This window comes from Stegastes partitus, unplaced genomic scaffold (genome assembly GCF_000690725.1).
Source record: "Stegastes partitus isolate 25-593 unplaced genomic scaffold, Stegastes_partitus-1.0.2 Scaffold98, whole genome shotgun sequence".
In the NCBI taxonomy this organism is placed as follows: domain Eukaryota; kingdom Metazoa; phylum Chordata; class Actinopteri; family Pomacentridae; genus Stegastes; species Stegastes partitus.
Genome location: NW_007577829.1, coordinates 92,282 through 103,939, shown reverse-complemented (window position 1 = coordinate 103,939; position 11,658 = coordinate 92,282). Strand labels below are relative to the sequence as shown.

At 42.7% G+C, this 11,658-nt stretch overlaps 1 protein-coding gene across 1 annotated transcript; it reads left to right on the top strand.

Moving 5' to 3' along the window:
- The first annotated feature begins 50 nt into the window (after positions 1-50).
- oma1 (OMA1 zinc metallopeptidase) lies at positions 51-11,436 on the top strand. The gene is made up of 8 exons (XM_008277424.1): positions 51-774; positions 3,346-3,574; positions 3,794-3,967; positions 4,065-4,172; positions 6,017-6,145; positions 6,327-6,401; positions 7,467-7,616; positions 9,943-11,436. The coding sequence occupies exons 1-8, from the start codon at positions 398-400 to the stop codon at positions 10,267-10,269; spliced, it is 1,569 nt and encodes a 522-aa protein (XP_008275646.1). The 5' UTR covers positions 51-397; the 3' UTR covers positions 10,270-11,436.
- The last annotated feature ends 222 nt before the right edge of the window (positions 11,437-11,658 follow it).

Sequence of the window (11,658 nt, the reverse complement as noted above, 5' to 3'; positions counted from 1 at the left end):
AGCACCGGAACGTTCGTTACACAGGTGTTTCCGGGGGGACTTATTTTAGAAGCAGGAGCGCCCGACTGTTTTTCCTCCAACACCCGAACTTTGATGTAGTTTGTCATTTGGCGTCGCAGGACTGTAACATGTTTTAGTTTGGTGTGTATCACTTTTTTAAAACGACCTTTGGGACATTTCATTGACCGCCGCCGGACGGTGGTAACCGGCTCGCTGCTAGCTAACATTAGCAATGACATTGACAGCTGAGAGCAGGTCGAGATGAAATTTAGAACTAGTTAGGAAGTGTTGTCATGGTCCTCTCATTTCTGGTTTGACATGAACATTTGCAGCCCTCTTAGATAGCAAGCAGCTGTACTGACAGTCTGTAGGAGGACTCGTGTTACCTGTGAGAGCCATGGCTTTACTTTGTGGGAGCCTTTTATTAAGGAGCAGCAGATTCTGTTCTCTCTCCACACGTCTGACACGAAACTTCCAGGTCTGCAAACAAGCTGGTTGTCCCGTTAAGAAGAAAGGCTCGGTGTCTCCTGCAGTGTTAGACTCTGTCCATCTCAGAGCCACCAGAACTGGAGCAGCTTTTTCATTCTGCAGCAATGTACGGACCCTGCGTTTCCAGATATGTCTGAAAAGCAGTCCCCCTCTCTCCAGTGGTCCTGTCCTGACGCACTGTGGACACCAGATACACACCTCAGCCTCCCGGAGGGCCCTGCCTGCTCCTGTCATATGGATCATCCTCAAACCTCTGCAGAAGCTTCTGGCTATAATACTGGGCAGGTAGGAGACAGTGTTATCATGCAAGTAGTTAAGCAGGTCCATCAGACTTAATTTGTGTAGCACAAAGAGCTTAACAGGTGGAAGGAATAAAAATACAATAAAACAATACAAACAGTTCTGTTCCCCCCATCTCAAACCCATCCCCAACATTATGTTATAAATACATGAAGTATCCTACATGACACATGCAATGAGGAAACACCAGATGAAATTAAAAATAAATAAATAAAAAGATAATAGGTTGCTTGGTAAAGGATACAATGGGAGTCAAAATTTGCAAGGTGGCGCAGTTGGTTAGCACTGTTGCCTCGCAGCAAGAAGGTTGCCGGTTCGCGTCCCAGTGGGGGCACCGGAATCTTTCTGCGTGGAGTTTGCATGTTCTCCCCGTGCAGCGTGGGTTCTCTCCGGGTTCTCTGGCTTCCTCCCACACAGTCCAAAAACATGTTGAGGTTAATTGGTGATTCTAAATTGTCCGTAGGTGTGAATGTGAGTGTGCTTGGTTGTCTGTCTCTAAGTGTGGCCCTGCGATGGACTGGCGACCTGTCCAGGGTGTCCCCTGCCTAAGTCAGCTGGGATAGGCTCCAGCCCCCCGCGACCCTAGTGAGGATTAAGTGGTGTATAGAAAATGGATGGATGGATGGGAGTCAAAATGTATAAAAACACAATAAGAAAATGTTTTTCAAGATGATGTAATGCACGATGCAATGAACTGACATAATATGTAAATAAGAATAAGTAGAGAAATCAATGAACAGAATTAGTTCTAGAAAGTGTAATAAGTAAATCCATTAAAATAATCACCAACTATTTTTTTTTTGTAAATTCTGTTTATTACATTTTTTTGTTTTCACAACACAAATGCACAAACAGTACGCAGTAAACAAACATTAACAGGGACTGGTCCACATAATGAAGGAGTTTGTGACATTAATAGCACAGAGGAATAATGGAATACTAACTTATGCAGTAGCTAATGTTATGCAGCGAAATATAAAAATGAAATATGAGTCAAACCCTCTGTTCCCTATTCAAAAATATGGCAATTGACTATCATATTACACATTTAAGTCCTGGTTATAATCAACTTCCAAAAGTTTAAGTGGCTTCCTCCATTTCTGCACAAAAAGTTGAGTCCTTCCATTGCTATAATGTCCAAGTTTTTCCAGAGTCACAACCTCTGAGATCAGGGATTTCCACACAGCGATAGCAGGGGGGTCCTCTCCGACCCACTTCACCATTATGGCTTTTCTTGCTAACATTGAAAGCGACTGGATTAGATCTTCATTTGCTTTAAGAGAAGCAGGGACCTGTCCAAGCAGACACAGAAGTGAGTCTATTAATCACCCACTATTTTGATACTCAGTTTAAATATATTTAAGGGGGGAAAAAAGCTTCTTAAATAATTTCTGTTTTCTTTCCTCCTCATGACAGTAAATGTATTACTTCTGGGTTGTGGACAAAAACAAGACATCATCTTCTGCTTTGGGAAACACTAATTGATGTTTTTCACCATTCTGACACTTTACAGAATAAACAATTATTTAATTAATAAATAAAATAATTAACAGATAAATGGAAAATAATCCTTAGTTGCAGTACTACTGAACAGTATTGATAAATGGGACCTTACATAGAAATGCACCTGTTTTGAAAACTAATCAGTAACCTGTTCAATTCATAAATGTAAGAAATAACTACATAATACATAATTAAAGCAGGCGTCATTCTTTTATATTGAGTAATGCAATTAAATTAAGACATTTTTATGTGCTTTATCACACAGTGTTATTCAATTGTTCTTAATGAGTAATTAGAAATAAACACATTTCTAATTGTTTTATCAACAGTTGTATTATTCCTGTCTTCAAATTAAGAACAAATAAATTACTTTCCAAATTATTGCCATGTTTTATGTTTTAATTAACTAGTTTTAATTAGCTGGTACAAATGAATGACTGAATGTGAGTGACTATGATACTATCATTTGGCTACATAATACATGCCATCAGTGAAGCTTCATTAATTAATTTGGTTTTATTTTGGGTGTGAAAACTGAGTTTGGAACCATTTCCAGCCCTCCTCACTGAACTAATACAGAGAGTTGTTTTGTTTAGTCACAAAACTTTTGGCCCAGTTGTGTAATTTAATATTTGAGTATGCCCTTTGAGCTCACACACAGAATTACTTGAGCATTTTGTGCATAGTACATTGTTGTGAGCATGTTTTATGCATGCTCCTTTCTTGGCCAGGCCTCTTTGAAAAAGAGATGATTGATCTCAGTCTGCTGTACTACAATTCTAACTGAAACTTTTGCTGAGGCTTCTGCCTGTTTTTTTCTCCTAAATTCCAAACGTGCAAATGTTCCCAACATGAAAGGAGCTTCAGATGATTCTGTCGCTTTCAGTGTTCAGCACTGTTGGCTTGCATATGATTTTAGATTTACTGCTTGAGGTTGTGTGAGCACTTCGCTGCAGTTCAAGCAGTGAACAGCAGTTCAAGGTTTACTGCGGTTCGAGGTTCACTGAATCATAAGAAGATTCAGTGAACCTTGCGGCCTCCCTCTGTGTACAGGAGTTTAAGGAAGTGGTGGGTGGCTCTACCAGACAACCGCCGGGAGCTCATGCGCCAATGGGCCTGGCAGCGCCGCTGGCATCTGGCAGCGGGGGCAGGCGTTGCTATGGTGATTGTAGCCCTCCTGCTCCTAACCCACCTGGATGAGTCTCCAGTGACAGGACGGACCCGCCTCCTGGTGTTCAGCAGAGAGAACTACATGGAGCTGGCAGCTCTGACTTCAGAGGCGGTGAGACAAGAGGGAGGTGGTGTCTCTTTGTGTGTGTGTGTTACAGGATGATAACTAATAGGAGATTACAAATGTGTATATATTTTTAAAACAAAATGTATTGACTCAGCTAAGAAAACAGTGTTGACAGTTTAGATAAAATATTGTGGAGAAAGTGTAGTGCAATGAAAGTCAAATGAAACTCCTCCTTAAATAATTGTTATTGTCTTTGTGTTTCAGTACATGGAGGAGTTTGCAGAGCTGCTGGTTCCAGTCACTGACCCCCGTCACCAGGTGGTGGACTCGGTGGTGCAGCACCTGGCACAGAGGAACAAGGACATCCCTGAAATGTCTGAAGTCAGCTGGACTGTCCATGTGGTGCAGAGTCCCACAACCAACGCTTTTGTCCTGCCAGTGAGCAAAAGAAAGACTGACAAAAATGAGAAAGTTATACTTTTCGCACACCTGTAATGACGTGGCTCAGATTTGTGGTATGTTTTGTATTGTGTAGAACGGGAAAGTATTCGTTTTTACGGGAATGCTGGAAGCTGTGGCAGATGTTCATCAGCTCACTTTTGTCCTGGGACATGAGATGGCTCATGCCTTAATTGGACACTCTGTAAGTACATAACCCTCAGCAGACAGTGTTTGCTGTTGCTGTTGTTTCTACGATGTGTCAAAATAGTCTTCTTGTGCAGTGATGCAGTGCTTCTGCAGTGCTTCTGCAGTGCTTGCTTCCTGGTAGTCCCATTGTGTAAACATATCGAAATCATTTGCATGGGTGCTGAATCTCTTAAGCTGTGTCAAAACAGCAACCCTTCAACTTGAATTTCATTGTGGGGAAGAGGAAGAAGTCGTAGGGTGCCAAATCTGGCGAGCATGATGAATGTAGAGTGGTGGTGATGATGATGATGTTTTTGTGGCCAAAAAACTACTGCACTGCACACAGATGTTCTCCCTCAGACATGTCAGGATGTCAAAGTCAAACCTTGCCTTGTCAGTTTGACCCTAGGAGGCTAATTCTTGGTGCAGAACCACATGAATATTGATGAAAACAATGAGCATGTTCCTGGTGCACTCCTGACCTAATGCGCCTTTTTCGTTTAGTGAAAACTGATGTTTCTTCTCTCAGTGGTAGCCGATGACTCACCTGTTGTCACCAGTGATTAACGTTAAATTTGAAGGTCGGCTCATCTTAGCTGTTGATTGTCACAAAAACATAATGTTGCACACATTTCATGAGCTGTAATGCACCACAAACAGTCCCAGAACCTTGTGATCCCCCCTTGTACAGCCGATTATATCACCTATCATGTGCATTTTTTATAGGATAATATCCTTTCATGAGTTTGTGTCACTGACCTTGTTACACACTGATAATTTACGTGGTGAAATTCTATGACTACTGCTTCCCAGCACAGTAACAACTGGTCCTCACTGTTAGTGCAACTGTACATCAGAGAAAATTATGCCTGCCACTGTTATTTACCGAAAGAAGATGTGAGTGTGTGCGATAATGTGTGCAAATGGTTCAAACAGTTCAAATGACACACTAACGCTGAGTGTAACACAGAAAACTGTGAAACCTGTTTAGTTTCTGAGACTGAAATGCTGCAGTGTACATAGACCTGTGTAGTATGCTGACATTTTAGAGGCTTAGTTGAGTAGCAGACCTTGGAGTGCATGAGGATGAGTTGTTGAAAGCACTTTAAGTGCAAATAATGTTGAAGAACAAACTTTAGTTATTTACAAGCCCTTGGCACATAGTGTAGAAGCTACAGCTGGAAGTCTTCCAGGTCTCTCCTACACAAGGTTGTAAAATATGTATGTGGACCTGCTATAGGTGTGTTATATACTGCATTATACACTGAGATCTCCCGACTATTCACCATCATCACCCCCACTCTGCCTCTGAAGTATATTATTGGCTGAAGTGGCATTAGTTGCAGTGTTGTTGCATCAGCCATTGATAAAAGACTCACTGACAATCACCTCACTAATCCTGTCTCCGCTGTGATGACCAAAGTCCTGTCGACCTCAGGCACTGCCATGCTTTATTAATTCTCCACAGATGGCTGTTTTTCTGCAGCTATAAAAGCCCATTCTTCTTGTTCTAAAAAAGTGTCTAATGAAGTTATGGGTATTTCAAGACTTTAAACGTCCTCAGAGGAAATGCTTGAAGGAGATTTTAATTAGATGAAGGGAATGAGCATCGATGGGCTTGTTATTACCCAGTAGGTGTGCTCTATTGGATTGGCTGTTAAAACCTCTAAATCTGTTACAGCGTAAACGTTCCACTAAAATAGATGGGAACAATCAATATGTTCCAGCTGCCTCATTCACCTCCCGAAAACTTTTTACCTCCATTTTTCTCTCCCCGTCTCATCCTCTTTGCTTTTGTACCTCAATCCATGACTTTCTTCTCTGTCACCTACTCCTCATCCTAAATTCCACCCCCCGCAGGCAGAACAGGCCAGTCTGTCTCATGTCGTGGACCTCCTGTCTCTTATTCTGCTGACAGCCATCTGGGCCATGTGTCCTCGAGACAGTGTGGCACTGCTGGGACAGTGGGCACAGGGCAAGCTTGCAGAGGTGAGACATTACTATTCATCAGGTGAAAGTATGTGGAGGTATGGACTATTCAAGCCTCAAGAAAACATTCAGTCTAAAAACTGAAGATTTTGAAAAGCACACATTTCATGGAAGAAAAAGTGCACAATGATCTTGGAGTTTTTACACACCTGTACATAAATTATCTCTGCGTTTCTTTCAGCTGATGTTCCAACGTCCCTACAGTCGGAGATTGGAGGCTGAGGCAGATCAAGTTGGATTGCAGCTGGCTGCTAAGGTAACATAAACACCAATTTGTCATTACCTAAAGAGGTTGAACTGATTTTACACGTAAAGTTCAGTTTACTCATCAAGAGGAGCCTGTGAAAACATCTTGTTTTTTTTGTGTGTTTTTTTTTTTTTTTTGGCTTTCGAGATGCTTTAAAAACAACAGTTTGTTTCAGGCTGTTTTTCATGGCCGATTCTCAGGCTTTTGTTGTTGTTTTCAGTGTGGTATGTCCCATTTTTACTTTATTTTTGCCCTCTTTTCGGTATTTTTGGCCTGTTAAAATATATCATTAGTTATATAACTGGTTAGTTCAAGTTGGCCTTTAAACATGAACATTTTGAAAGAAAGCCAGCATTACAAACTCAAAATGTTTGAAATGTGAGTATGTGCATACTTGAAATAAGTGAAAATCTAATGAAGAAGCTTGACTGATACAAGGAACACATAGTTTCTTTGTCTCTTATCATTTCCCCATCTTCAAGAACGTGTAATGCTAAATTGCTGTTGTACCCTTTAAAGGTCTGTGCTGCTTTTTGGCAGATGTCTTCCGAATAAATTAAGATGTCTCTGTATGTGTATGCGATCTTTGCGTTGCTCAACAACCATACATCTGATTCACTTAAATCTCAGCTGGGGTTCAGAGGAAGTTCAGTGTCAAGTTTAAAACAGATCAAATAAAAGGGGGCTGTTTTTTGGGGACGTTTTTTGTGATCCTCAGTCTGACCCCTTTGGTCCTTCTTGCTATCAAAGACAATGTTGAATGTCATGTGAGGCTGTTACATTCTAATAACAAATATCGACACTATGGCAGAACCAGCTTTGAACAATTAGGGACTTGTTTGCTCTGTCTGGTCTTGCGAGTTTTTTTCGCAATACAGGCTGACACTCTATTGTAGCTGTTGCTCTCAATCCTTGTAATTTGTCAGCACGGCACTAGGGGGCACTGTTGTCCAACTAAACTCAGGCAATGAGTCAGTAAGGATTTTCATGTGGGCACAAGACAGAGGGATGCCACATTGTGTGTGTGTTTGTTTGTGATTACATGACGTGCATGTGGCTGTGTGTCCTCTCCAGGCGTGTGCAGATGTGCGAGCAGGCCCTGTATTCTGGCAACAAATGGAAATCAGAGACCAGCTGACAGGAGAGCCCACTTTCCCCGAGTGGCTGTCCACACATCCATCGCACAGGAACAGATTCACTCAGCTGGACCGTCTCGTACCACAGGTACAGACACACACAGTAATTATTCCCTAGATTGAGTCCTCCCTTTTCATGTAAGTAAACACAGTCATTACTGATGTGTTTGTCTCAAATAAAAGATTGAAGTGAAAAAGAGCTTTGATGCCTGCGTGAGGAGACAGACCTGCACCTGCCTGTTGTTTAGGAGGAACCGTGTAGCTTTAGGAGCTGTTGGAAGGAGTCTTAATGGAGCTAATGAAGCGTCTGGAGAGATGTATATCGACCTGCAGGCATGGAGAGGAGGGTAAAGAGGAAGGAGACATTGGGGGTGAGAGGAAAAGACTCAGGATTTGAAGGAAGACAGGAAAAACATTTTGCTGTGCCAGGGCCTCAATGCCTGCTTAGCTAAATGTCTTGTCGGATTCGAGTTGAGGACCTGAAAGAAAACAGTCCCACATTAGCAGCTCAGTCTCACAGGCTTCCCCACTGGGCTGACAGTGTTGCGAGACAATCAATGGTATCTTAAGGCTAGAAGGAAATTAACAAGCAGTGAGGACAGAAGCTTCTATGGAAAGTGTCAGCATCCACAATGGCTACAACACATATGTGTGTGTGTGTGTTTATGTCTGGGGCAGAGAGAGATGACCATTATAGAGCGATAAACCACAACATATAAACTACTGACAAGTGAAGTGAGTGACATTGATCATCTTGTTACAATGTGATGTCCGATGGCAGCAGCCTCCCCCAGCAGGACGCCCTACCACGCCACAAACACTACTCAAGGAACAGCTTGAGGAATTTGATAAACAGCCCAAGAAGTTGACCCAACCCCCAAACTCCCCTGATCCCAATCTGATTGAGCATTCGCAAGAAAACAAGCCTGATCTATGGAGGCTCCACCCTGCAACCCGCAGGACTCAAAGGATCCGCTGCCAACATCCCGGTGCCAGACACCACAGGACACCTCCAGACGTCGTATGTCATGCCCTGACAGGTCCGAGCTGTCTTGGCTGCACAAGGGGGACCTACACAATATTAGGCAGGCGGTTTTAATGTTCTGGCAGAAAGGTGTTTTAGACAGCAGTGAATTTAACCTTGAGTGTCAGTTGGACTGTTGGTACACTGTCAGATGCTCCAAGCACAAAAGACGGAACAGATGGGTAAACCACTAATTGTCCATCAGGTGCCTGTGTCGTCGAGTATGCGCATGTACTATGTATGTGCTCGTGCATCACATCACATCCCTGTGTGGTAGATTGACCTCTAGCAGCAGTCGTCATCGAGGCCAGACTGTAGCCACAGGCAGCGAGGTGGTGAAGACTGTTATTTTGGGATTAATTGGGCTGTATTGTGTGCGTGTGTGCTGAGAAAACTCTTTAGTTTCTGGTATCTCTGATATCCTCCTCACGCCAAACTGTTCGATCCACCGCAGCAGCACAGATGAGCCGGTTAACAGCTGAGCTCAGTCGGGTGAAAGTGATGCATAATGTGATGTTTTTAACCTTGCAAGGGGTGACAGCCTCAAGCTACTTAACCCGACTCTTCTGGGGGCACTCCACCTCCACTAGTGCGCTCATCATCCTTAAGCAAAGCGCATTAAGTCCACTAGTAGCATGAGAGGGAGAGCCTGTTGAGTGGGAAGCCAAGTGCATGTTTGTGCTCAGTCTTGTAGGTGATTCTAAGTGAGAGATTAATGAGTTGGGGTGTGTGTGTGTGTGTGTATGTGTGTGTGTGTGTGGGTGTATGAGACACACACAGAATATGTATTTATCTGCTGGGATGTGATTGTGGTTAGTTTCCACCACCTCTGTTTATATAATCAATAGAAGTTGCATCCTGTCATATTTTTAGCCAAGCTAGCAGCATGACCACCATATTAATGTTGTTGCTGGTTGATTGCTTCACCAATTTACTCTAAGCTGATATATTTTAGACACTCAAGAGAAGATTGAGACGAGCACTCCTAATGTTGAGCAGTAAGCCAAGCTCACAACCCCGCCTAGCCAGTTAGCCTGTTAGGCAGGTAGCATGTGCAGGCTTGTTAAGCAAAGGAAATGAAATGATATATTAGTGTCTGTGTGCTGTGTTTACTTGCAGCAGCATCTTATAGTTGGTTGATTTAGAAATAGTTCATCATTAGTGGCTAAATCCGCAGTAGCGGTTGAGATTGCTAGCTTTCGTGAGGCAGAGGGTAAGTGATTGACTGAGAGTGTAAATATATGTCAGTAAAAATGATCAATAATTATCCATATTGACCAAAATAAAAAAACATATTGTGTTACACTATTCCAGCCCCAAATTTTAATGAATTTCTTAAAAGTTACTGCAGTGATATATGTAAAGTTTTGTGTGTTTTCTGTCCTCTCAGGCTCTGGAGTTGAGGGAAAGTTGCGTCTGCCCTGCTCTACCTGCCACCGACCCTCGTGTTGTCTTCTCCAAGAGCGTCCGTGTGTTGCTAGAAAATGCTAAGAAACAGGCTGGAGGAACGCCAGAGAGGGCACGAAAACCCCAGCTGCCCCACAGCCCCACCTCACTCCCCGCAGGACTGCCTGCAGCATTGCTTGCCCAAAGTGTACCTCCTCCTTCCCCAAATGTGGATCAGTCAAGCAAAGGCCTGGTCTCAACTGTAGCAGCCTCTGTCCCCAACACTGCAGCGGGAGAAGGATCCCAGCACGTATTGCAGAGCACCAGCTGACAGGGATGTTAAAATCCTCCCAAACTTCCTTCAACCAACTTGACTGACTTCCCCGCGGTAGTCATTGCTGCTAAAAGCCTTTTACTTCTTTCCTATTAAATTTCAGAGCCGCTGGGAGCGCCGGTGGTAAAGGGGTTAAGTTCACTATGTGCCGTCACTGCTGAGGCTCCTACTGATTGGTCAGGATGCCTTCACAATGGAGGGTGGAGCTAGGGGATGTGAGAAGAAGTGTCTGGGATCATTATAAATAGGAAAGAATGAGGTAAAAAGTCAGCAAAAATAAATAGAGAATCTTACCCATGCCTAGTGACTACTTAGATGCCTTTTTAATTAGACAACCTTGAGTCGGAAATGCTGAATTAATTAGTAAAGCTTCCATACATTGTGAGATTAATATGTGCATTATTCATTGACACATGGCAACAGACGAGAGTAAGCACTTATGTGTGCATGTTGAAGGCTGTGTCCATGGCGGGCAGAGGACATCTACATTCTCATTATGACTACTGCATTCTCATGCCACACACACAGCACTTTATGCATTTTCTAGCCTGAGGGACTTAATGGTGTAAATTTATGCTGGGTTGTTTGCAGGCTTTAAAACACAGCCCTCTGCACAGGAATGCCAATATCAACCGTCAAGCTCAGAGAAATCTTTCATGGGATTTTGTAAAATCTTATTTAACAAGGCAAGTTGACTGAGAAAACATTCGTATTTACAGCAACAGCCTGCGGGAGCAGTCGCACAATAAAGAGGGGAGGGCAGTTATGGTTCAAATCTTGGTAATCTTTTATGTGTGTGTGCTGAAGTAAAGTAGCACACTTGGCTACACTGTGAAATCAAATGCTACTACTGTGTTTTCACTGGTAATAAATGTATCTTATTTTCGCCATGCTTTTTTAGGTGTTGAGTGCATATCAGCACACACAAAAAAAAAATCCACCAAGAGTTGTACACCTGCTGTGGAAGCTTTACTTTAGTGCCGACAGGGTAGGTCTATATTAGAGTCTGTGTCTATATTAGAATAAGTGGTCCGTTATTGGTTTTGTGCAAAACAGTGCATTGAAAAGCCAAGGGAATATTGGTTTTTGCATATCAATAACTCAGCAGAAACGTGCTCTGTTTTCAAGCAGCAAGTGGAAAAAATAAAACCTTTTGAGGAATAATTTGTTGTTTTGGCTGTTTTTTCTATTGCAGGATCCATAAATTGAATGGATGGATCAAAGGTGCATATTTATAAACAACAGAAATTAGGACTATGGCAACACTGTGTAATATGTACGCTGTGTGAAATTTTCAGCCTGCGTGACATTGCATAAGAACATCAAAACCTTCTTATCGTCACACGAACCAATTAGACAGTGGGGGAAAGATGAGTTTCTTTTGAA